A 26,390-nucleotide genomic window follows, 5' to 3' on the forward strand; every position below is an offset into this window, starting at 1 on the left:
TGGCTTAAGTTAAAGTTAAAGTTAAAGTACCAATGATTGTCACACACACACTAGGTGTGGCGAGATTATTCTCTGCATTTGACCCATCACCCTTGATCACACCCTGGGAGGTGAGGGGAGCAGTGGGCAGCAGCGGTGGCCGCGCCCGGGAATCATTTTGGTGATTTAACCCCCAATTCCAACCCTTGATGCTGAGTGCCAAGCAGGGAGGTAATGGGTCCCATTTTTATAGTCTTTGGTATGACTCGGCCGGGGTTTGAACTCACAACCTACCGATCTCAGGGCGGACACTCTAACCACTAGGCCACTGAGTAGGTACATACTGTATATCAACATTTACATGGAGTTGTGACTGGCAGATAATTAATCATGTTTGCTGTAAATATTCAACAGAATAGCAACATAAAAACAGACTTTCAGGAGAATTAGAGTTGAAGATAGCAGCAACACATTTTCTCATCAAGTACCTCGGTTTATGTTAAGAATTAAGGGGTGTGTTGAAAACCCAAAACATTTTACCCATCAGAAAAAATATAAATACTGTTGCAAAAAATAAGTATATATAAGTATAGTTTTATACACAGAAAACAATGCAGGATGCAAAATGCATTCCCATGTAAGCACATATCTAACATCATCTTGCTATCATTCACTTTATTTGTACATAACTTTACTAATAGTGAGCTAACATTTAGCAAATTGTAATGTTCAAGACTTTTTCACTAAGATCCACAAACCTGAATCCTCCCACGTGTCATTACTGCTGGTGTTGCTGTCAATCTGTCGCTGTACTTCTTGTTGGAAAAACGTTGTGATATTTATGTTTATAGTCTTCTCTTGCGTGAGGCTATAGCGGCCGTGCCAGCAACTTGAGGACTCCTGGGTTAAATCCAGCTTCTGCCATCTTAGTCACGGCCATTGTGTCCTTGGGCAAGACACTTCACCGACCTTGCTCATGATGCGTCGTGGTTTTAGCGCCTTGCATGGCAGCTCCCGCCATCAGTGTATGAATGTGTGTGTGAATGTGACGTATAATGTAAAGTGCTTTGAGTATCGTGCAGGTATAGTAAAAAAGCTGTATGAATACAGACTATTTATAATTTATGCAGGTGGCTTGAGCCTAAGTAGCCACCCCCCCAAATCAGGGGTCGTCAGCGCGCGGCTCTCGAGCCACAAGCGGCTCTTTAGCGCCGCCCTAGTGGCTCCCTGGAGCTTTTTCAAAAATGTTTGAAAATGGAAAAAGATGGGGAAAATATATTTTTTGTTTTAATATCGTTTCTGTAGGAGGACAAACATGACACAAACCTTCCTAATTGTTAGAAACCCCACCGTATATATTAAACATGCTTCACTGATGATTATTGGGCGCGCACCATTTTGTCCTACTAATTTCGAAAGTCCTTGAACGCACCGTAGTTTGTTTACATGTACAACTGTCCTTGATGCTGCCACAGTAAGACGTGTTTTATGCCACTCCTTCTTTGTCTCTATTTGTCCACCAAACTTTTTATACGCTGTGCGTGAATGCACAAAGGTGAGCTTTATTGATGTTATTGACTTGTTGGAGTGCTAATCAGGCATATTTGGTCACTGCATGACTGCAAGCTAATCGATGATAACACGCTATTTATGCTAGCTGTATGTTCATATTGCATCATTATGCCTCGTAGTTTAGGTATATTTGAGCTCATTTTATTTGTAGTTTCCGTTTCCTTCAACTTGAACACTCACCATGAATTTATTAACGTGGACCCCGACTTAAACAAGTTGAAAAACTTATTCGGGTGTTACCATTTAGTGGTCAATTGTACGGAATATGTACTGTACTGTGCAATCTACTAATAAAAGTTTCAATCAATCAATCAATCAATCATCTTTACCTTTGGCCATTCTAATAAGCCAGTAATTTCCAGGAGTTATCACACCCTCTGAAAAGCCTCTGTTTTAGTAATGTTTTCCAATGTTGTAAAAATGTGTAGAATAAATATTACATTTCAACATTTCTGTCGAGAGAGATTTGCGTCAGCCTGCGACACATAGTCATTTTGATAGTAGGCTAATATAGCTAATATAGACACTTGCATCATGTGTTTCCTTCATTATAACACTTATATAAAGCTTTACATTTTTTGCGGCTCCGGACAGATTTATTTTTTGTATTTTTGGTCCGGTACGGCTCTTTCAACATTTTGGGTTGCCGACCTCTGCCCTAACTCCTCCCCTGCTCCAGATGACACAAGATGTCTAGGCTGACCCGTGACCAACAGCCAAATTAAGACTCAGAAGGTAAAGTGTCAAGACCGTGCCAAGAAACATCGACTGCTTTCAATGTTTTTATGGGCCGATGACACGTGAGTGACTGGTGATGGATGTGATGCTCTGGATGTGGATATTTGTAATGGACGTACCACCTGGAGGCAGGTGCCAGCAAGGTGGAGGAGGTTCCTCAAACGACTTGGTGTCATTTAGGACAAGCTAGTTAGACCTTCTCAGCTTGAAATTGGATTGAAAATAATTTGTCAATCGTACTGCCAGTTTGTGGAAAAATAAATTCAGAAATTAGGTACAGGAAGAAGTCTGCAGTTTTTCGGAAGGCAATGATGTTTATGAAGGACAACAATGGGTCACATGGCTCAAAGATCACCTGACTTAAATCCTATTTCAAATTTATTGTGGGCATTTCTCAAAGGTGAGAGTTACCAAGAGAAGACATGTGGTTGCCGCATCAGCAAAAGTTCCTTACAATTGTGAACGCTCAGAAAAACTAACTTTTTTGCTTGAAGGTGACTTATGATATGTTTAAAACACTTCTCTGTGGTCTTAAAAATTCAGTCATGTGTGCTTACGGACTGTATCCCTGTAGACTGTATTGATCTATATTGATATATAATGTAGGAACCAGAAATATTAATAACAGAAAGAAACAACCCTTTTGTGTGAATGAGTGCGAATGAGTGTAAATGGGGGAGGTAGGTTTTTTGGGTTGGTGCACTAATTGTAAGTGTATCTTTTGTTATTTATGTTGATTTAATAAAAATAAAAATAATTGTTTTTAAATTTTTTAAATTTCTTGTGCGGCCCGGCACCAATCGATCCACGGACCGGTACCAGGCCACGGGCCGGTATTGGGCTATGGCCCAGTGGTTGGGGACCACTGGTCTAGATAATATGTATTGGATATACTGTACTTTGGTGTACATTTTGCCCCACAGTCACATTTATAACCTACTTACTGAGTCTTCTTGTTTGAAGGCGTTCCCTTAAATGCAAATTGAACCACACCCCACCCATCTTTTCCAAAAGTATTAGAATATATATTTTGAAACTGTACACGTTCAATATATATCTTGAAGACGAAAATTGCGGTTATTTTTTCTTAGACATGGTCGAAAATAAACAGTATATAGGTTCACTGGTCACAACATTAGGTACACCTGCCTACTCTCAAAACAATACATAAGGAAACTTTAGTTAGCTTATTTTCTGAAGAAAAACAATGAAACTTACAGCTGCCACGTCTGTAGCTGAGTTGAAATACATCCATGCTTTAGTTTGAGATGCCTACAAAAACCTGTTTTTTTTTCACAAAGCTGTCCTCAATATAGGAGTGGGTTTACATCCACAATTTGTCCATTCAAAATAGGTTTGTCATTCATGACATCATTAAACATTAAAAAGTGTCTTTTCACCATTAGAGCAAATAAGCGAGAGAAATTATGGATTTCTTTTCATGTTTGGTGATCATAAACAGGCTCTAAGGACACATATTACTGTTTGAACATCTTTACAAAGTCCATTTTGCATAAAATACAACCTTTAAATGCAATTTTGGATTGACTTCGAGCACCATATTTGGTCAACAGTAAATTAAAGTATGTGATTTTCCAAATAATCATAAGCACATTGTAAATATGCTGGATCTTGTGTCTGCTTAGGCCACAAAAATGATACAGTTGATCATTGAACATTGTCCAACTAAGTCAGCCACAATATTGCAGAACAGTCGTCTTCACAGCTCCCCATAGAGAATGTCATTGCAAGTTGTGTCTGCAACTTGCAACAGATGCTGTATTTTGGCCTGATGCGCTGATATTGGAGAGTAGAAACTGTTTGTGAGTGTGGCTAAGCACCATTATTTGTTGGTAATTCTGTTATGTATAAAGAAGTTTTCAAGTCAATAACACTGATACAGTAAAGCAGGGGTATTCAACTAAATTGTTTTGGGGGCCACATATCCAGAAAGCTAAGGATCAGGGGGCCGGACTTCTCCTTTCGCTATTATTGTTTTGTATATTCCGGAGAACCATCATCCTCTACAGTAGATTTGATTTTGGTATTTATTTTGTCAGAGTTACAGGAGGTCTCTGCTGTTTTAAGGACCTTCTGCAAAAACTTGTCAAAACTCATCTCTATGACAGGACTCTTGTGTTTTTAAGAATCTGCTGCACAAATGTGAGTCTCACACAAGTTTTTTGAACTGAACTCACAGGCCACCAGTTGAATAGCCCAAATAATAAAAAAGACAGGACCTAAAATGGATCCTTGAGGAACACCACTCTAATATAACTGAAGAAGTTAAACAAATGACTAGTGACTGCATCTGAAGTGAACAACACCTTAGTTCAGTGGTTCTTAACCTGGGAGGTCAAGACACACCCGACTCATCGTGTACATAAAAACTTCTCCCTATCGGCGTACTATGGATACCACCAAACAATGTTCCTTCTAATTTTCCATCTGATTTGCAAGTGTGTAATTTGTTGTGAGTTCATGCACTGTGTTGGTTTTGTTCTTTGAACAAGGTGATGTTCATGCACGATTCATTTTGTGCACCAGTAAAAAAAACATAACTTTGTCTTGAATTTGAAAAAATATATGTATATATTTTTCACTAAAGAAGGGTTCGGTGAATGCGCATATGAAACTGGTGGGGTTCGGTACCTCCAACAAGGTTAAGAACCACTGCCTTAGTTACAATAAATCACATTACAAAAAAAATGGTATAACTTCCAAATAGGAGATGACTTAAATGGGTCCTTTGAGGAACCCCTCAGTTATGTAAATTACGAGTTTGGAACACAGTGTTCTATGTTTGCTAGCAAGGTTAAAATGTCAATGCAAGGATCTGTCAATGTGTTTACAGTGGTCCAAGTTCTTCTATACAACAGGAGCAATCTACAATTTTTAGGAATTTGTTCCAAAAATGTTGGTCTCTCAAGTTTTGAAATGAACTCGCGGGCCCATGCCAGATTTAGCCCCCGGGCCACCATTTTTATAGCCCGAGTATGACATGCATGAAGTCAAATGGTTTACATTGATATGGCTCCAACATCTAACCCTAATGCATAACAAATGTATAAATATTTCCCATCAAGGACATTCATTGTGCGTTATGTTTGCTACTCTTGTTTGTCTTTGTATGGATGTCACTTGGCTGCAAGCACAGAGACAAAAGTGTGCACAGTCTCATAGGAATGTGGCCAAATTCCAGTGTTTTATTGTAGATTTGACTGACAGAAGAGAGGTGAGGATAGGCCATCCTTCCACCATTGTGCTGTCAGAGCACAAAGTCAGTTGTCCTCGTCGCTGGCACCATTTGTATGCACTCTCCCCCTGTGACCATTCTTCTCAATTGCACACTCAAACGCCTTATTTGTCTTTCTGTTAAAAAAATCTAGTTTTCCATGGCAGAAAAATAAAGTTAATCTAAACTTGTGATTATCATTTAAAATTCGGCTGCAACAGACGTGTGATCTTTTTGTTGTTGTCTGCAGTCTGAAGGCCAGCACCGAGGGAGCACCACGCACAATTTATGATAAGAGAAATAAGGCTGCCAGCAGAAAGACCTGTGGGAAACAACTCTGCAAATATCCCCCCTGCTTAATTCCCTTTTTTTGCTTCGACATGTTTTAAAATATTCAGAAAATTCCCCAAAGATCCTTGTGATCATTCTCGCGTGACACTGATGGTTTATCACTGCCTGCTTAGCATTTGACAAAAGCCCAGTCTGATGAGTGTTGAAGACCCTTTTAAGGCCCTTTCAACTCTTCAGTGCTTCTGAAGCAAGACTAGTAACATTGTGATCATTCTTGTTTTACTTCAGACTTTCATCACTCGTCTCCTTGTTCTGGTTTTCTCGTAGGACCGCCGATTCTGACTGATATTGTTCATTGTGTCTCCGTGTGTGTGTGTGTGTGTGTTCTAGCTGCAGCCAGAGCAGCTGGACTGTGGTGCGGCCCACCTGCAGCATCCTCTGGCCCTACGAAAGCCCCTGAGGGCCCTTCCTTTGTTCGAATACAACAGCCTCACCTCAGTGTCTGTGGACAACGTGCTCAACCACACTGTGGTTTTTCTGGGGACTAGTAATGGACGACTCCGGAAGGTAAGATACGGAACACACACTCACTCTTAGGTATGAGTATGCTTTAGGGCCTGCAGATCCAACAGATGGCCCTGATTTGACTTAGATCAGTAACGTGTGTATTCAACAATCCTTCTTATGCACATACCATTTGTCATTTCTTTTTGGAGCAGTTAAGTGGTCTGTTTGCAACATTTACATGAAGACCGAGAGGGCGCTAACGTTCCAAAGTGTATTATTAAAGGGGTCATATTCATACTTGCCAACCCTCCCGAATTTTCCGGGAGACTCCCGAATTTCAGTGCCTCTCACGAAAATCTCCCGGGACAACCATTCTCCCGAAAATTTCCAGATTTCCAACCGGACAACTATATTGGGAGCGTGCCTTAAAGGGGAACATTATCACAATTTCAGAATTGTTAAAACCATTAAAAATCAGTTCCCAGTGGCTTATTATATTTTTCGAAGTTTTTTTCAAAATTTTACCCATCACGCAATATCCCTAAAAAAAGCTTCAAAGTGCCTGATTTTAACCACCCGTCCATTTTCCTGTGACGTCACATAGTGAAGCCAACACAAACAAACATGGCGGAAAGAACAGCAAGCTATAGCGACATTAGCTTGGATTCAGACTCGGATTTCAGCGGCTTAAGCGATTCAACAGATTACGAATGTATTGAAACGGATGGTTTTAGTGTAGAGGTAGGTAGCGAAAACGAAATTGAACAAGAAACTGAAGCTATTGAGCCATATCGGTTTGAAACGTATGCAAGCGAAACCGACGAAAACGACACGACAGCCAGCGACACGGGAGAAAGCGAGGACGAATTCGGCGATCGTCTTCTAACCAACGATTGGTATGTGTTTGTTTGGCATTAAAGGAAACTAACAACTATGAACTAGGTTTACAGCATATGAAATACATTTGGCAACAACATGCACTTTGAGAGTGCAGACAGCCCAATTTTCATCAATTAATATATTCTGGAGACATACCCTCATGTCAGCAGGCCAGGGAAGCTAGGGTCGATATTCTTCTCTTGATCATCTTCGGGACGGTGTGAGCCAAGTCATCCAGGGGGGTTTAGCTCGCTCGTCTGCGGGAACAAACTGCCGCCATTGCTTGCCGTGCTACCGAGGTCCTTTGTCCCTGAATAGCTCTCACACTCCGGCAGATTCAATGGGGGTCTGGCGGCAGATTTCTTTGACTTTATCGTTGGAACTGCATCTGCTTTGAGTGTCGCAGGATATCCACACATTCTTGCCATCTCTGTCGTAGTATAGCTTTCGTCGGTAAAGTGTGCGGAACAAACGTCCAATTTCTTGCCACTTTCGCATCTTTGGGCCACTGGTGCAACTTGAATCCGTCCCTGTTCGTGTTGTTACAGCCTCCGACAACACACCGACGAGGCATGATGTCTCCAAGGTACGGAAAACAGTCGAAAAAACGAAAAATAACAGAGCTGATTTGACTCGGTGTTTGAGAAAATGGCGGATTGCTTCCCGATGCGACGTCACATTGTGACGTCATCGCTCCGAGAGCGAATATTAGAAAGGCGTTTAATTCGCCAAAATTCACCCATTTAGAGTTCGGAAATCGGTAAAAAAAATATATGGTCTTTTTTCTACAACATCAAGGTATATATTGACACTTACATAGGTCTGGTGATAATGTTCCCCTTTAAAGGCACTGCCTCTAGCGTTGTCTCTCACCTGAAAAGGAGACTATTATATACTGTATGTCTCCGTTATCCATAGGTTTATCTATAACCCATAAAGTAGGCAGGCACGGAGCTATTTCTCAGCGTGTGTTTATTCCAGCCGGCACGGTAATACACTGACACACAACATCTGGATTCCCATCATGCATTGCTTCAAAACTACGGCAAGTTGTAATATCCAAAATTTCCAGCCGGACAAACAATATTGGGGGCGTGCCTTAAAGGCACTGCCTTTAGCGTCCTCTCACATGAAAAGGAGACTATTATATATGTCTCCGTTATCCATAGGTTTATCTATAACCGGTGGCCGAATGGATATAGTCACTCATGAACGGTCAGAGAAGCACAAGGCGGCGGCAACGCAGTATTATGGGCCACCTTGCAAGCAACATCCCGTTCTCATTTGCGGATGTTTTCAACAAATCCGTGAAGGATATGTTCCCGGATTCCAGTACTCAAATGGGTTTTGAGGAAAAAAAATGATTTTAAGTGTGCCGTATAGTGCGGAAAATACGGTATGTATGTAAAGCAGAAACAGACACGTTCATGATGATTGACAGTATTTTGTTAAGTTTAAGCAATACCGTAACTGTTTTCCTGGGCGCATTGCTTTCACATAGCAACAGCATTTATTGCTATTCGCTGAACGTTTCAAATAAGAACATAAAACAGTGACTTACAATGTCCGCTCTTACTGTGATGCTGACTATGGGTGTACCTCTCCTGGAGCTGCCAAATTCATAATAATCCTCACTCCTCAGATAAAAAGGGCTTTCTAGCGTTCCATTTGTTGAGAGCCATATAGTTTAAAGTTGGTAGCGGATGGATTTTCAAAGTTGACCAATCTATTCGGCTTGGTTTCACAACCCTCTACTACAGGGGCGCCGCTAGGGATTTTGGGCCCCATGAAAAGAATCTTTACAGGGCCCCCAACACAGTGTCATTATTTTTTCTGTATTATAATTTCATCATCATTAGGGGCCTCTCTGGGCCCCCCTCCATCATGGGCCCCTAGAATCCGTCTCCTTTACCCCCCCTTTTCGGCGCCCCTGCTCTACTATACAGGTAAGATGCATAATTTATAATGTAGCATTAACTGTTCCGTACTCAGAGGCAATAAAACAGCAGCAGAAGCAGCCCAAGCTCTTTTTCTGTATTTAATGGCAGGTCGCAACCAACGTTATTAGCAGCTTAAGCTTGCTACTATGCCAGAAAAGTAGTTCCTCAGTGTTACCGCTTACAATAACAATGTAATAACAATAGCTAGGTTGATATGCAGGTGACGGCATGTAAATAGAACGTTGCTGGATGTTTTTTAAGAACGCTTTATAGTTGGAATAAAAATTAATTCCAATTACCTGTTTTGTTAGCCCCCTCATACCAGGGATTTTTCACAATTTATAACGTCCTGAAAAAGGAATGAAATGTGTCCTTATTTTACATTGTGATTGTGAATGATGGGCAAAATTCCCTTGTAATTCCAAGTGTAATCGGTACACCAACACTGTATTGTCCAAAAGTTCAGTTCATGCCTTACACTTTTTTCAGGAGCGTGTGTAGTTCTGCTGACCTCCGTTAGAGTCTGTCTTAATATTATGATTGAAAAGCTCAAACAGTGGTAGATTTAGAGATTGAGTGGCCCAATTAACCAAAGTTAACTCTGAACCATGCAGCAACAAGCTACTCAGTGCCACCACCAGCACCAGCCAACCCCCCTGGCCTATGATGTGGTCATAATAACGGGCTAGTTAATGGCTGACACCCCAGCTGAAACGCTGTTAACTAGACATCTTGACCACGTATGAGTCACTCCCTGCTTTGTTGTGGCGATGCCTACCCACCACCTCAGACATCAGCAGTGGGTCCAACTTGTGGGAAAAAAAGACAAATGTTCCCGTCCAATTAACAGCATTCCTGAAATCTGTCTCAACCACATTCCTAGTCACCCCTCACTGGGCTGCTCTGCGGCAGCCTGCCTGCGAGCGTCACAAGCTGCTCCTCAGCCGCCTAAGAAGGGAAAAATAAAGCGGGAGTGCACTCTAAATGCTTCCTGACCCTTTGCATGAAAAAAAACACAACTTTCGCAACATTGAAAACAATCCAACTGCAGTGTGTTTTGCTCCGATTCTGTTAAGAGTACCTTGTTTCTCTCCTGGAAGGACAGCGCTGCTTTAGCCACGCTTGAGTATACAGTAATTACTTTTTGGATGCACAGTGCAGGCTGCAGAAGGTGTGCGCCACTGGGCACATGTGTTTGTGTGTTTGCTTGATTGCTGGTCTGACTGTGTCTTTTGGTGTTTGACTTTGTCTCTGGGACAATGTAAGCGGTTTGGTAATTTCACATGTTTACCCTGCTGACTTTCTACCCTGTGATCATTGTGCAAGTGTGTGTTTTCTCTCTGTGTGGGCCTTATCCTGGTCCTTATGTGTGTCACCTTGAGCAATGAGCTCAACGCATTATGACCTACTAAGATCCTAAATAATACAAACCCTGTTTCCATATGAGTTGGGAAATTGTGTTAGATGTAAATATAAACGGAATACAATGATTTGCACATCCTTTTCAACCCATATTCAATTTAATACACTACAAAGACAAGATATTTGATGTTCAAACTCATAAACTTTTTTTTTTTTTTTTTTAAATAATAATTAACTTAAAATTTCATGGCTGTAACACTTGCCAAAGTAGTTGGGAAAGGGCATGTTCACCACTGTGTTACATGGCCTTTCCTTTTAACAACACTCAGTAAACGTTTGGGAACTGAGGAGACACATTTTTGAAGCTTCTCAGGTGGAATTCTTTCCCATTCTTGCTTGATGTACAGCTTAAGTTGTTCAACAGTCCGGGGGTCTCCGTTGTGGTATTTTAGGCTTCATAATGCGCCACACATTTTCAATGGGAGACAGGTCTGGACTACAGGCAGGCCAGTCTAGTACCCGCACTCTTTTACTATGAAGCCACGTTGATGTAACACGTGGCTTGGCATTGTCTTGCTGAAATAAGCAGGGGCGTCCATGGTAACGTTGCTTGGATGGCAACATATGTTGCTCCAAAACCTGTATGTACCTTTCAGCATTAATGGAGCCTTCACAGATGTGTAAGTTACCCATGTCTTGGGCACTAATACACCCCCATACCATCACAGATGCTGGCTTTTCAACTTTGCGCCTATAACAATCCGGATGGTTCTTTTCCTCTTTGGTCCGGAGGACACGACGTCCACAGTTTCCAAAAACAATATGAAATGTGGACTAGTCAGACCACAGAACACTTTTCCACTTTGTATCAGTCCATCTTAGATGAGCTCAGGCCAAGCGAAGCCGACGGCGTTTCTGGGTGTTGTTGATAAACGGTTTTCGCCTTGCATAGGAGAGTTTTAACTTGCACTTACAGATGTAGCGACCGACTGTAGTTAGTGACAGTGGGTTTCTTAAGTGTTCCTGAGCTCATGTGGTGATATCCTTTACACACTGATGTCGCTTGTTGATGCAGTACAGCCTGAGGGATTGAAGGTGACGGGCTTAGCTGCTTACGTGCAGTGATTTCTCCAGATTCTCTGAACCCTTTGATGATATTACGGACCATAGATGGTGACATCCCTAAATCCCTTGCAATAGCTGGTTGAGAAAGGTTTTTCTTAAACTGTTCGACAATTTGCTCACGCATTTGTTGACAAAGTGGTGACCCTCGCCCCATCCTTGTTTGTGAATGACTGAGCATCTCATGGAATCTACTTTTATACCCAAGCATGGCACCCACCTGTTCCCAATTTGCCTGTTCACCTGTGGGATGTTCCAAATAAGTGTTTGATGAGCATTCCTCAACTTTATCAGTATTTATTGCCACCTTTCCCAACTTCTTTGTCACGTGTTGCTGGCATCAAATTCTAAAGTTAATTAAAGTTTTTTGCAAAAAAAAAAGTTTATCAGTTTGAACATCAAATATGTTGTCTTTGTAGCATATTCAATTGAATATGGGTTGAAAATGATTTGCAAATCATTGTATTCCGTTTATATTTACATCTAACACAATTACCCAACTCATATGGAAACGGGGTTTGTACGTTCTACAAAGAGTGTGCAAGCTACAGAGTTGCACATACTATTACAGGATGTGTTGCGAGTGAGCTCCTGTACTAAGACTGCATGCACAATCTATAAAAAGTGTAAAAAGTGGTGCAGACTCAATTAAATTAGACTTATGCGTGTACTACCTGCGGTCACCATGGATTTAGTAATTTTCCTTCACATCTATGGCATCAAGCGTCATCCCTTGGTGGTTTGCCATGTTGAAGAACATGCAGCACACAACGTTAGTCTGTGACACCTTTTCTGGGCTATTAAAAGCACTCCTCCATTGCAATCTACAACGAAATCCACTTTTTAGGACGCCGGAAGGTGCGCTCTTGGGACGCCGGTGTTCTGGGGAGACATGCTCCCCATTAGAATTAATCCCACCCACTCCCTCCCCCCGCATGTGCACATTCATGACTACACGAACATGTCACCCATTTCAATCATTACACTAAATAATGTTATATTTTGTTCATTTAACATAGATGTTTCACAACTATGTTAAATTCCGCCCGATTGTAGCTGAGATAGGCTCCAGCGCCCCCCGCGACCCCAAAGGGAATAAGCGGTAGAAAATGGATGGATGGATGGATGGATGGGTTTCACAACTACAAAAAACTAAACTATCTAAGGTACGATTTATTAGGTTTTGGTTCTATGTGAAGGTGTTGAACATCAACTGCTGCAAGGGATGCTTGGGAGCGCATTCGGTTTATCAGCAAAAAAAAAAAACAACACAACCTTAAAAATCATACATTTGATCGTTTGTAGTAATATTAATAATAATGATAATGGATTAGATTTATATAACGCTTTTCTATCAACTAGATCAGGGGTCCCCAAACTACGGCCCGCGGGCCGTATACGGCCTGCCAGTGTCTAAAATCCGGCCCGTGGGAAATCCCAAGTTAAATTATTTTATTTTATTTTTTTATTATATATATTTTTTAATCTGTCCTTTCTAATTCATTCTAATTCTACTGCTTGTTACTCTCGGTGTCTCCTAGCCGCTCAGGGAAATCATATTGTCTAAAAATGCACTTTCCCATCGATAACGTATATATATATATATATATATCCATCCATCCATTTTCTACCGCTTATTCCCTTTGGGGTCGCGGGGGGCGCTGGAGCCTATCTCAGCTGTAATCGGGCAGAAGGCGAGGTACACCCAGGACAAGTCGCCACTTCATCGCAGGGCCAACACAGATAGACAGACAACATTCACACTCACATTCACACACTAGGGCCAATTTAGTGTTGCCAATCAACCTATCCCCAGGTGCATGTCTTTGGAGGTGGGAAGAAGCCGGAGTACCCGGAGGGAACCCACGCAGTCACGGGGAGAACATGCAAACTCCACACAGAAAGATCCCGAGCCCGGGATTGAACCCAAGACTACTCAGGACCTTCGTATTATGAGGCAGACGCACTGATCCCTCTACCACCGTGCTGCCCTATATATATATATATATATATATATATATATATATATATATATATATATATATATATATATATATATATATATATATATATATATATATTTAATATATATATATATATATATATATATATATATATATATATATATATATATATATATATATATATATATATATATATATATATATATATATATATATATATATATATATATACATATACAGCCTGGACCCCGGCCCAATTTTTTTAACCCAATGCGGCCGAGTCAAAAAGTTTGGGGACCCCTGAACCAGATACTCAAAGCGCTCAAAGCTTTTGTAGTGTGAAACAAAATAAAATACAAATATATACATATAGCATTATTTATTTGTGCTCATGTGTAAGATTCCTTCTATCCATCCATCCATTTTCTACCGCTTGTCCCTTTTGGGGTCGCAGGGGGTTGCTGGAGCCTATTTCAGCTGCATTCGGGCGGATAGGCGGGGTACACCCTGGACAAGTCGCCACCTCATCGCAGGGCCAACACAGATAGACAGACAACATTCACACTCACATTCACACACTAGGGCCAATTTAGTGTTGCCAATCAAGCTTAAATTTCCAACTCATTGGATTCATACACAGCGCAGATGCGGAGTGGGCATGAATTCCAATGGAGTGCAGAACACTGGCACTCACCGTGATGGTGCAATGGAATGATCCAGATACAAGAAAATGCATCTTGCAAAATGTTTTTTTCATGTAGAAGATATATACATTTTTTGGGGGGGTCTGCTGGCTCCAAACCAACCCGTAAGTCAGTTCATAAAGATGATAGATGACATGTTTACTATATTTATTTCTGACAGTCCAAATATGTTGACACATGCATGGAAGACAGTATTATAGGCGTTTAAATAATCAGTATATATTCTGCATGTACATGAAGACAGGTACTCTGAATGGATTGCGCTCTCTGGTTTGTTCATGTAAGAGAAGCAATGCTCTGCTCACAAGCTTAGTGGATCAGCTGTGCATGCATGATCAAGTTTTCACATGTTTTAAAACATGCTAACCTTCAGTTCTTCAGGACCTATATCAGAGGTGTCAAACTTGTTTTCATGGAGGGCCACATGGCAGTTATGGCTGCCCTCAGACGGCCGTTTGTAAGAGTGAATAAAATATTAATGTAAATGTATAAGGACTTGCCTCATGATATTATTACACAATTGCCATGGCATGTACTTTTTAATGTACAGCGTAAAGAAAAAATGTTCGCAGTAGAAAACTTTCAGCCCAGTCTTCTAAATTTTACTGTAAAATATATCATGTTTGTTACTATAAATGAAAAAAACGGTACTGCTGTTTTTACAGTAAAATTCTGGTGACCGTGCTGCCAGTTTTTTTTTTTACTGTAAAATTTAAAAATTTTTTTACAGCTTATTACTGTAAATGGAAATTTGGTACCACTGTTTTTTTATGCTAATATAACTCGTAGCTCAGGAGCTAGGATTTTACCGTACAATCTACTATGATTTTTACAGTGTACAATTTGATGGATAACTTGCTTTGCAATCATAAAGCAGATATTGAAGTACTTATTTTCATTTTCATTTAAAAAAAAGGGATTGTATGATGATATAATATTCGTTGCATTATTAGTTATTATTAAAGTTTAAAAGATATACAACTGCATGCAATAAAATTATAATTGTTTTTGTCAAAATGGAAAGAGCGAATACATTTAGTAAGGAAAGATTAATTACTTATTATATAAAAGTACACATATTATACCCAGGCTTTCGCCGGGCCATGTAAAATATTGTCGTGAGCCAAATCTTTGACACCTGTGACCTATGTGGACAAAAGTAGTGGGACACGAGACAAGAACCCTTTGCAAATTCTACTGTGGAAAAATTATGTCCATTCATCAAGAAGATCATTTGTGAGTTCATAGGTCACTGATTTTGGATCGTCTCTGTCAACCCAAAGGGTTTAATGGGGTTGAGGGCTCCCAGGTTCTGCCATACTAAACTAATCAATGTATGCCTTTATGGACCTTGTTTGTGCACTAGGAAACAGTCATGATAGAACAGAAACTATCCCCACGAGGTTGCAACTTGCAAGCATTAAATTGTTCTCAATATCTTGGCAAAATTTAGTAACCTTAGAATGTAATGAAAATTAAGAGAGAACTACGAGGCTCCTACCCCAGAGTGACTAGATAGTCAATTAAGAGATGCATCTCACTACTTTTGTCCATGTAGTGTTAGTCTGGTTTGTTTGGAAGTGAACATATGTTGCCCGGAGGACAGGGCTGTTGTAGAGGTTAATGGTGCTGTTAGCGTGTGTAATGTGATTCTGACTGTAAGTTTGGCTCAGACTAAACACAAGGGAACAGTGGCTGAGATTAAGTTATGGCTCTTTGACTGTGTTTGAGAGAGCCCTCGCTGAAATCATTTGTAATTACATGCGTATTTTTTTAAATGAATGAAGTCTCCCCCTCTCATCATCAGGGCTGACGTCCATTTATGTCTGCTTTTATCTCACTCCAACCCCCCTACACGCACACACATGCACACAAACACACACTTCATCGCTTCATCATGCCCACCCTCTGATGCATTTAGCAAACAAGCAGACTTTATCTTGCTGATGCCCCACCTCCACCTGCCTTTATTCCATCTCCTCTACACGGAGAGAGCAGCTGAGGACTCCCTGAGTTGAATGGGCTCTTTCATGCGTGGGGTAGATAGACCGAGAATAGAGTGGGAGTGACCTTCCAGAGCAGCAGGTGTTTTGTTCTGTGACCTGGTGCCACATCTCTGCTCATCACTGCTTCTTTTTCTCTGCTTCCCGCTTCTTTGTCCAGGTGTGTGGCCTGCTGCTTACCCACAGTGTCACCCTACTTACTTCCTGGGTTGTTTGGTGAGGACGTTTAGGAACTACGAGTCGTGTGTATGTGTAAACGGGTCAGCGGTACTGGAAAAACAGTATTATTTGGAAGATGAGATAAAGCCTTTTATCCCAGGTTAGGCTTCTATCTGCTCAGGTTTGACATTAACCAGCAAGTCTCTGTGGTTGGTAATGTTTGAGCCTCTTCTGCGTGCTCGTGGATGAGGAAGCGACATGGCGTGATTGTCGCTGAGTGTGTCGGTCCATCAGGACGTCTCCGGTGTGAAGGAAGACCGTACAAATTGCAGACATAAGAGCTTTCACTGTCTGCGTGACAGGAAGTCTCACTCAGCAGGGTTTGTTTTCCTCTGCGGCCCTGTGTGTATGTGTGTGTGTGTGTGTGTGTGTGTGTGTGTGTGTGTGTGTGTGTGTGTGTGTGTGTGTGTGTGTGTGTGTGTGTGTATGTGTATGTGTGTGTGTGTGTGTGTGTGTGTGTGTGTGTGTGTGTGTGTGTGTGTGTGTGTGTGTGCATGACTACATGACTACATGAACATGTCACCCATTTCATTTTCCTGAGCTGCAGGGAGGTCTGCATGCAGATAAATCACTGTTCTGGAACCAGATTATGCACATCGTAATCATTGTGTATAAATACCGTGTGCAGACACTGAAAAATTCCCAAGTCAATTATAGGAATATTAATTGCAAAACAGATCCGTGTTCTTTTGTTCTCATATTCATACATATCAGTTTTTTTTTGTTTTTTTTTAAAGAAGAATAGAGAGGAGAGGGGTGTATCGTGTGTTTGAACAAGGCTCAAAGGGGCTTCCTGGTAAAATATTTACTTTCCTAAATGTGAGTGTAGGATGTCGAATTGAATCCTTTGACAAGCATTCTGGTAGACTTCAATTAATATGCAGCTGGTGAGGTGGTGCTAAATTATCAGGATATCTGCCCTACGAGGGAGGACTGAAAACTGAAAACATTTGAAATATTGGCAGCTCTCAAATAAGGAAGGACGATATGACCTAAAATCTGTTTTGTGGTATATATTTCAGCCTCCTGCAATAACAATATATACTATGATATGTTATTTGGCATATTAATAATAATACAACCATCTCAAAACAGGTTACAAAAGGCTCCTAATTTAGCTACTGACATATTGGGTAACGTATTGTTGTATTTTGTCAAAACTATTACTTGTCTACTTGACAATTGACTGTTAATATCTCGTTACTTTCTGTTGTAACACGGTTCTACCTACACTTCTGTTCAAATATAATAAGCAGCACTTATTCTTCTGTTGTTTGGCTACATTTTATTAGTTTGGGCAATACTACAAATTTGGGTATTGATTAAAGAGCAGCTCGAAGACCTCGATGAAGAACAAAAACAAAGGACCCAGATTTCCCTCGCCCGGACGCGGGTCACCGGGGCCCCCCTCTGGAGCCAGGCCCGGAGGTGGGGCACGATGGCGAGCGCCTGGTGGCCGGGCCTGTCCCCATGGGGCCCGACCGGGCACAGCCCGAAGAGGCAACGTGGGTCCCCCCTCCAATGGGCTCACCACCCATAGCAGGGGCCATAGAGGTCGGGTGCAGTGTGAGCTGGGCGGCAGCCGAGGGCAGGGCGCTTGGCGGTCCGATCCTCGGCTACATAAGCTGGCTCTTGGGACGTGGAACGTCACTTCGCTGGGGGGGAAGGAGCCTGAGCTAGTGCGTGAGGTGGAGAAGTTCCGGCTAGATATAGTCGGACTCACTTCGACGCACAGCAAGGGCTCTGGAACCACTTCTCTTGAGAGGGGCTGGACTCTCTTCCACTCTGGCGTTGCCGGCAGTGAGAGGCGACGGGCTGGGGTGGCAATTCTTGTTGCCCCTCGGCTCAAAGCCTGCACGTTGGAGTTCAACCCGGTGGACGAGAGGGTAGCTTCCCTCCGCCTTCGGGTGGGGGGACGGGTCCTGACTGTTGTTTGCGTTTACGCGCCAAACGGCAGCTCAGAGTACCCACCCTTTTTGGATTCACTCGAGGGAGTACTGGAGAGTGCTCCCCCGGGTGATTCCCTCGTTCTACTGGGGGACTTCAACGCTCATGTTGGCAGCGACAGTGAAACCAGGAGAGGTGTGATTGGGAAGAATGGCCGCCCAGATCTGAACCCGAGTGGTGTTCTGTTATTGGACTTTTGTGCTCGTCACAGATTGTCGATAACAAACACCATGTTCAAACATAAGGGTGTCCATATGTGCACTTGGCACCAGGACACCCTAGGCCGCAGTTCCATGATCGACTTTGTAGTTGTGTCATCGGATTTGCGGTCTCATGTTTTGGACACTCGGGTGAAGAGAGGGGCGGAGCTTTCTACCGATCACCACCTGGTGGTGAGTTGGCTGCGATGGTGGGGGAGGATGCCGGACAGACCTGGCAGGCCCAAACGTATTGTGAGGGTTTGCTGGGAACGCCTGGCAGAGTCTCCTGTCAGAGAGAGTTTCAATTCCCACCTCCGGAAGAACTTTGAACATGTCACGAGGGAGGTGCTGGACATTGAGTCCGAGTGGACGATGTTCCGTACCTCTGTTGTCGAGGCGGCCGATTGGAGCTGTGGCCGCAAGGTAGTTGGTGCCTGTCGTGGCGGTAATCCTAGAACCCGTTGGTGGACGCCGGCGGTGAGGGATGCCGTCAGGCTGAAGAAGGAGTCCTATCGGGTTCTTTTGGCTCATGGGACTCCTGAGGCAGCAGACAGGTACCAACAGGCCAAGCGGTGTGCGGCTTCAGCGGTCGCGGAGGCAAAAACTCGGACATGGGAGGAGTTCGGGGAGGCCATGGAAAAAGACTTCCGGCAGGCTTCGAAGCAATTCTGGACCACCATCCGCCGCCTCAGGAAGGGGAAGCAGTGCAGTGTCAACACCGTGTATGGTGGGGATGGTGCTCTGCTGACCTCGACTGCGGATGTTGTGGATCGGTGGAGGGAATATTTCGAAGACCTCCTCAATCCTACCAGCACGTCTTCCTATGAGGAAGCAGGGCCTGGGGAATCTGTGGTGGGCTCTCCTATTTCCGGGGCTGAGGTTGCCGAGGTAGTTAAAAAGCTCCTCGGTGGCAAGGCCCCGGGGGTGGATGAGATCCGCCCGGAGTTCCTTAAGGCTCTGGATGTTGTGGGGCTGTCTTGGTTGACAAGACTCTGCAACATCGCGTGGACATCGGGGGCGGTACCTCTGGATTGGCAGACCGGGGTGGTGGTTCCTCTCTTTAAGAAGGGGAACCGGAGGGCGTGTTCCAACTATCGTGGGATCACACTCCTCAGCCTTCCCGGTAAGGTCTATTCAGGTGTACTGGAGAGGAGGCTACGCCGGATAGTCGAACCTCGGATTCAGGAGGAACAGTGTGGTTTTCGTCCTGGTCGTGGAACTGTGGACCAGCTCTATACTCTCGGCAGGGTCCTTGAGGGTGCATGGGAGTTTGCCCAACCAGTCTACATGTGCTTTGTGGACTTGGAGAAGGCATTCGACCGTGTACCCCGGGAAGTCCTGTGGGGAGTGCTCAGAGAGTATGGGGTATCGGACTGTCTTATTGTGGCAGTTCGCTCCCTATATAATCAGTGCCAGAGCTTGGTCCGCATTGCCGGCAGTAAGTCGAACACGTTTCCAGTGAGGGTTGGACTCCGCCAAGGCTGCCCTTTGTCACCGATTCTGTTCATAACCTTTATGGACAGAATTTCTAGGCGCAGTCAGGGCGTTGAGGGGATCTGGTTTGGTGGCTGCAGGATTAGGTCTCTGCTATTTGCAGATGATGTGGTCCTGATGGCTTCTTCTGGCCAAGATCTTCAGCTCTCGCTGGATCGGTTCGCAGCCGAGTGTGAAGCGACTGGGATGGGAATCAGCACCTCCAAGTCCGAGTCCATGGTTCTCTCCCGGAAAAGGGTGGAGTGCCATCTCCGGGTTGGGGAGGAGATCTTGCCCCAAGTGGAGGAGTTCAAGTACCTCGGAGTCTTGTTCACGAGTGGGGGAAGAGTGGATCGTGAGATCGACAGGCGGATCGGTGCGGCATCTTCAGTAATGCGGACGCTATATCGATCCGTTGTGGTGAAGAAGGAGCTGAGCCGGAAGGCAAAGCTCTCGATTTACCGGTCGATCTACGTTCCCATCCTCACCTATGGTCATGAGCTTTGGATCATGACCGAAAGGACAAGATCACGGGTACAAGCGGCCGAAATGAGTTTCCTCCGCCGAGTGGCGGGGCTCTCCCTTAGAGATAGGGTGAGAAGCTCTGTCATTCGGGGGGAGCTCAAAGTAAAGCCGCTGCTCCTCCACATCGAGAGGAGCCAGATGAGGTGGTTCGGGCATCTGGTCAGAATGCCACCCGAACGCCTCCCTAGGAAGGTGTTTCGGGCACGTCCGACCGGTAGGAGGCCACGGGGAAGACCCAGGACACGCTGGGAAGACTATCTCTCCCGGCTGGCCTGGGAACGCCTCGGGATCCCCCGGGAGGAGCTGGACGAAGTGGCTGGGGAGAGGGAAGTCTGGGCTTCCCTGCTTAAGCTGCTGCCCCCGCGACCCGACCTCGGATAAGCGGAAGAAGATGGATGGATGGATGGATCCAATACCAAGTAGTCAGCAAGCAGTATTGGTCATACCATTGTTCATACTTAAAATTTACGGGATCAGGAAATGATTACAATTTTACTCACAACTGTAATCTGATAATATCAATGTATATTTAAATTATTCCCTTATGCCCTTTTATTACATACAAATTTTATAACAAAGTCAATAGTGCAAAAACTGTTTTTTAAACAATTACAAAAACGACCAAAAACTATTTTGTGATAGTAAAAAATGTTGATTTAATCATTGTATTATCAGCCATATACTGACACTATACTTGGTATCGTTACTGTCAATATTTGTATCGGTTCGCCCACCCCTGCTTACATTTAAGAGTTCTATCTTAGCAGTTAGCTATGCTTTTCTGTATCTTTTCTACGGTGTTTAGTGTAGTTTGTTTGTCCTCCAGTGATAATGACACTTGTTAGAAACAGCGGTGAGGATTAGTGATGTGATTCAGAAACTGCACTGTGGAGGCACATTAGTTGCTAGCTCGCTATCAAGGACGCTACATTGCTTTAAGGACGCCTTTGTTTGTCTGTCGCTGTCAAAACTGCGGTACACAGCAAGAATGTGTCATCAACGTCGTCGGCCAAATTTATATAATTTATTTCGTATATCATCTATATCCTGCAACATTACTCTCAAACTGTCTTAAACTAATTTTTAAATATACATTGTCTTGCTATCTTTTTCCAATACTTAAATCTAACATGTTCTCTTTTTTACAGGTGACCCTCACACCAAACATGACCTTGGCTAATCAGTGGACACTGAAGCTGCCAGCCAGTGAAGCAGTCCACCACATCATGACCTTTGACCCCAGCGACAGGACCTTCCTTTATCTCATGACCTCGCACCATGTAAGAAAGAAGCTGCAGTTTGTTTATTCTCTCCGCGTATGTCAATGATTAATGACCAAAAATGGCATCACTGGTGAGCTCATGTGACCAGCACGTCTCCAGCAATGCAGTGAAAAGGTACATTATTGCCCTTATTTGTCCGAATTTAAACATTTGGATCCTCCCTGTGATATATTGCCTTAAAATCAACTAAAGAACATATTCAATTATTCTGAAAAAGGTGAATTAGAAAAGCCCTTTGTGAAGAAATGGATGGCTAGTGAATCAATAAAATGGCTTACAGCAGGGTTTTCAAGGCAGGCACAGTGAGCCTCCTCTCAGAGAATACGATATTCTCACCTATGCTCTCAAATATATCTGGAGCATTTTGGGGGATTTTAAAATCTAACTAAAAACCAATTCAATTTGCCTTTGAACAAACTGAAGTCAGCATGACAAGTTACAATATTTTCTCAAGCTTCTTCTGGCCTCTCATGCTTTGATAAACCCTGACTTTTAGGATTTTATCGGCTCATCTCAATGATATGGAATCTCTGTTTGGAAGATTGTGTGACGTTTGTATGTTCTTCCTGTGCTTGTGTAGGATTACTTTGGGCATGGGCATCATTTTTTTTGGGGGGGGGGGGTGGGGGGTGGGGGGGGGGGGGGGGGGGGGGGGTTTGAGTCCTGAACTTTTTAATATCCAAGAATAATGTTATGCAATTGAATGGAGACAAGTCAAACACTAGCGCCAAGCGGAAAACGGCTGGCTGTTCAGATTAAAGCTTGACCCTGTAGACCGCCCATCAGGCTTATTGATTGGCTTTCTGGGGCTAGCAGCACATAGAAGCTGACCAATCAGATGGCAGTCTTGTGTTGCAAGAGACATACATGGTAAACATTAAATTAAATCATATTGCAATCTTGCAATCTAAAGTTATTTATTTTATTCTGTTAAGTTAAAGTTAAAAGATAAAGTCCCAACGATAGTCACACACACATTGGGTGTGGTGAAATTATCCTCTGCATTTGACCCATCCCCATGTTCATCCCCTGGGACAGGGGTCGGCAACCCGCGGCTCTAGAGCCACATGCGACTCTTTAGCGCCGCCCTAGTGGCTCTCTGGAGCTTTTTCAAAAATGTATGAAAAATGGAAAAAGATGATGGGGAAAAATATATTTTTTGTTTTAATATGGTTTCTGTGGGAGGACAAACATGACACAAACCTCCCTAATTGTTATAAAGCACACTGTTTATATTAAACATTAGAGATGTCCGATAATATCGGCCTGCCGATATTATCGACCGTTAAATGCGTTAAAATTTAATATCGGAAATTATCGGTATCGTTTTTTTTTATTATCGGTATTGTTTTTTTTGTTTTTTTTTGTTTTGTTTTGTTTTGTTTTAATTAAATCAACATAAAAAACACGAGATACACTTACAATTAGTGCACCAACCCAAAAAACCTCCCTCCCCCATTTACACTCATTCACACAAAAGGGTTGTTTCTTTCTATTAATATTGTGGTTCCTACATTATATATCAATATATATCAATACAGTCTGCAAGGGATACAGTCCGTAAGCACACATGATTGTGCGTGCTGCTGGTCCACTAATAGTACTATCCTTTAACAGTTAATTTTACTAATTTTCATTAATTACTAGTTTCTATGTAACTATTTTTATATTGTTTTACTTTCTTTTTTATTCAAGAAAATGTTTTTAATTTATTTGTTATTTTATTATTTTTTTTAAAAAGTACCATATCTTCACCATACCTGGTTGTCCAAATTAGGCATAATAATGTGTTAATTCCACGATTGCATATATTGGTTGATATCGGTATCAGTAATTAAAGAGTTGGACAATATCGGAATATCGGATATCGGCAAAAAGCCATTATCGGACATCCCAATTAAACATGCTTCACTGATTCCAGTATTTTGCGAGCGCCGTTTTGTCCTACTAATTTTGGCGGTCCTTGAACTCACGTAGTTTGTTTACATGTATAACTTTCTCCCGACTTTCTAGGACGTGTTTTATGCCACTTTTTCTGTCTCATTTTGTCCACCAAACTTTTAAGGTTGTGCATGAATGCACAAAAGTGAGTTTTGTTGATGTTATTGACTTGTGTGGAGTGCTAGTCAAACATATTTGGTCAGTGCATGACTGCAAGCTAATCGATGCTAACATGCTATTTAGGCTAGCTATATGTACATATTGCATCATTATGCCTCATTTGTAGCTATATTTGAGGTCATTTAGTTTCCTTTAAGTCCTCTTAATTCAATTTATATCTCATGACACACTATCTGTATGTAATATGGCTTTTAATTTTTTGCGGCTCCAGACAGATTTATTTTTGTATTTTTGGTCCAATATGGCTCTTTCAACATTTTGGGTTGCCGACCCCTGCCCTGGGAGGTGAGGGGATCAGTGAGCAGCAGCGGTGGCCACGCTCGGGAATCATTTGGTGATTTAACCCCCAATTCCAACCCTTGGTGCTGAATGGGAGATAATGGATCCCATTTTTAAAGTCTTTGGTATGACTCAGCTGCGGTATGAACTCACGACCTTCCAGTCTCAGGGCGGACACTCTAACCACAAGGCAACTGAGCAGGTTATTAATAACACAGTTAATTGTGTTATTTTGTAAAAGAAATACAATTATTGAACAATTTGTTTCCCGTTCATATCATTTATCCTTCAAGCCACGGCCCCTGTACGAAAGTGGCGCCCCGCCACTTTTGAAATCCAAATTTCACTCCTGACTTGGAGTACCTCAACTTCCTCCCACATCTCCAATAACATGCATGTCAGGTTGAAGGCATACTTTAAATTGTCCATACATGTAAATGACTCTATGTGTCCTGTAATTTACCGTACTGCTGACTATTTCAGGGTGTACCCTACCTAACGCCTTTACTCACCTGGGATAGGCTCCAGCTTACTTGCTGTGATTTAATTTGATTGGTGCACATATCCCTTTTTTAACCTTGGGTAAATACAGTACCTTTTGTACATTTTTGTCTCTTAAAAGGATGCAAACAGATAGTCTCCTTAAGGTCCAATAATTAGTCCTCTATTGGTTAGTTACATTATTATATTACTGTATATATAGTAATGCAAATGCACCTTCTGGTAATATCATCGTGCTTCCAACCTCAGATTTTTACAGTCTCGGCTGTAGCAAGCTCTGTCTTTTTCTTATTTTATCAACTCAGAATGCAAATTATACATTTTCTTTCCTGACAATTTTTCCCCAGAGCCCAAGCAAACATATTTTAATTTATATGTAAACAAGAGAGGAAGGAGGAAAAAAAGATATCCCACTACAAAAGATGAATTTAATGACCATATTGCATCATTGCTGTAAAATTGCTGTGGCTTGTGCAACATTAACTGTGTTGACTGCTTTGAAGTTTGGAACAAGTGCATGTGTGCTTTATGTTGGAGCAGATGCTGAGGGTGAAAGTGGCTGAATGTGACCAGTGGACCAGCTGCGGAGACTGTTTGGGAGCGGGCGACGCCCACTGTGGCTGGTGCACGCTGGAGAATAGGTAAGGGTCAACACAAAGTTAGAATATTGTGAAAATATCTATCTATGCCTCCTGAGCTGCAGCTATCAATTATTTTAGTAATCGAGTACTTTGGTGATTAGTTTTTTCGATTAATCAAATAAAACACTTTATATGGAAAATGTGTTGAAATAATAAACACTTTTTCACCTGTATAAAGTTGGCCCCCTTATCATTGCAAATACTAAAATAAAACTGTCATTTGTTTGTGCTACGTTTCAGCTGGCTTGTGCTGTAACAATTTTTGCTGGTGCCATTACGGTTTTTAAGTTATTCTAAAGAACATTTTCTGACGAGTGACTTGATGTCATTCAGCTCGCCCACCTTGTCAAAAAAATTCTAGTTTTTATGTTAACGTTATAGTATTCATAACCAGCCCCCCACACCCGGTCAAAATCTTTCCCAACTTGTCCCATTTGTTTATGCTACGTTTGTGCTGGTTTGTGATTCAACATGTTTTGGTCTAATTAGTATAAAAACATGCGATGTGAGTGCAAATGTTGTCTGTCTATCTGTGTTGGCCCTGTGATGAGGCCCGAATGTAGCTGAGATAGGCTCCAGCACCCCCCGCGACCCCGAAAGGGACAAGTGGTAGAAAATGGATGGATGGATGGATAATATAGTTTCATGTTATTAATGCTTTATTATTAATAACCGGACATCCACCTTGTAAACATCTCCATAAACTTCTCCCAAACATTTGTGCTACAAAAATGTTTTGTCTAACTATCATAGTTTTTTTGTTATTAACGTGATATAGTTATTATGTTATTATTAACGTGTTATTATTCATACCAAGCCCCCGAACCATGACAAAATCTCTCCAAAGTTGTACCAATGGTTTGTGCTGGTTTGTTCTGCAAAAATGATTTGTCTAACAATTATAG

General features: G+C 42.3%; 1 protein-coding gene across 1 annotated transcript in view; it reads left to right on the forward strand.

The window, feature by feature from the left end:
• Positions 1-26,390, forward strand: part of plxnd1 (plexin D1) — a 166,851-nt gene that overhangs the window by 5,644 nt on the left and 134,817 nt on the right. Inside the window, exons 2-4 of the mRNA XM_061982171.1 lie at positions 6,206-6,382; positions 21,809-21,940; positions 25,385-25,485. Of these exons, the coding sequence (XP_061838155.1) occupies positions 6,206-6,382; positions 21,809-21,940; positions 25,385-25,485 (410 nt within the window). The remainder of the gene's footprint in view (positions 1-6,205; positions 6,383-21,808; positions 21,941-25,384; positions 25,486-26,390) is intronic.

This window comes from Nerophis lumbriciformis, linkage group LG01 (genome assembly GCF_033978685.3).
Source record: "Nerophis lumbriciformis linkage group LG01, RoL_Nlum_v2.1, whole genome shotgun sequence".
Lineage (NCBI taxonomy): Eukaryota > Metazoa > Chordata > Actinopteri > Syngnathiformes > Syngnathidae > Nerophis > Nerophis lumbriciformis.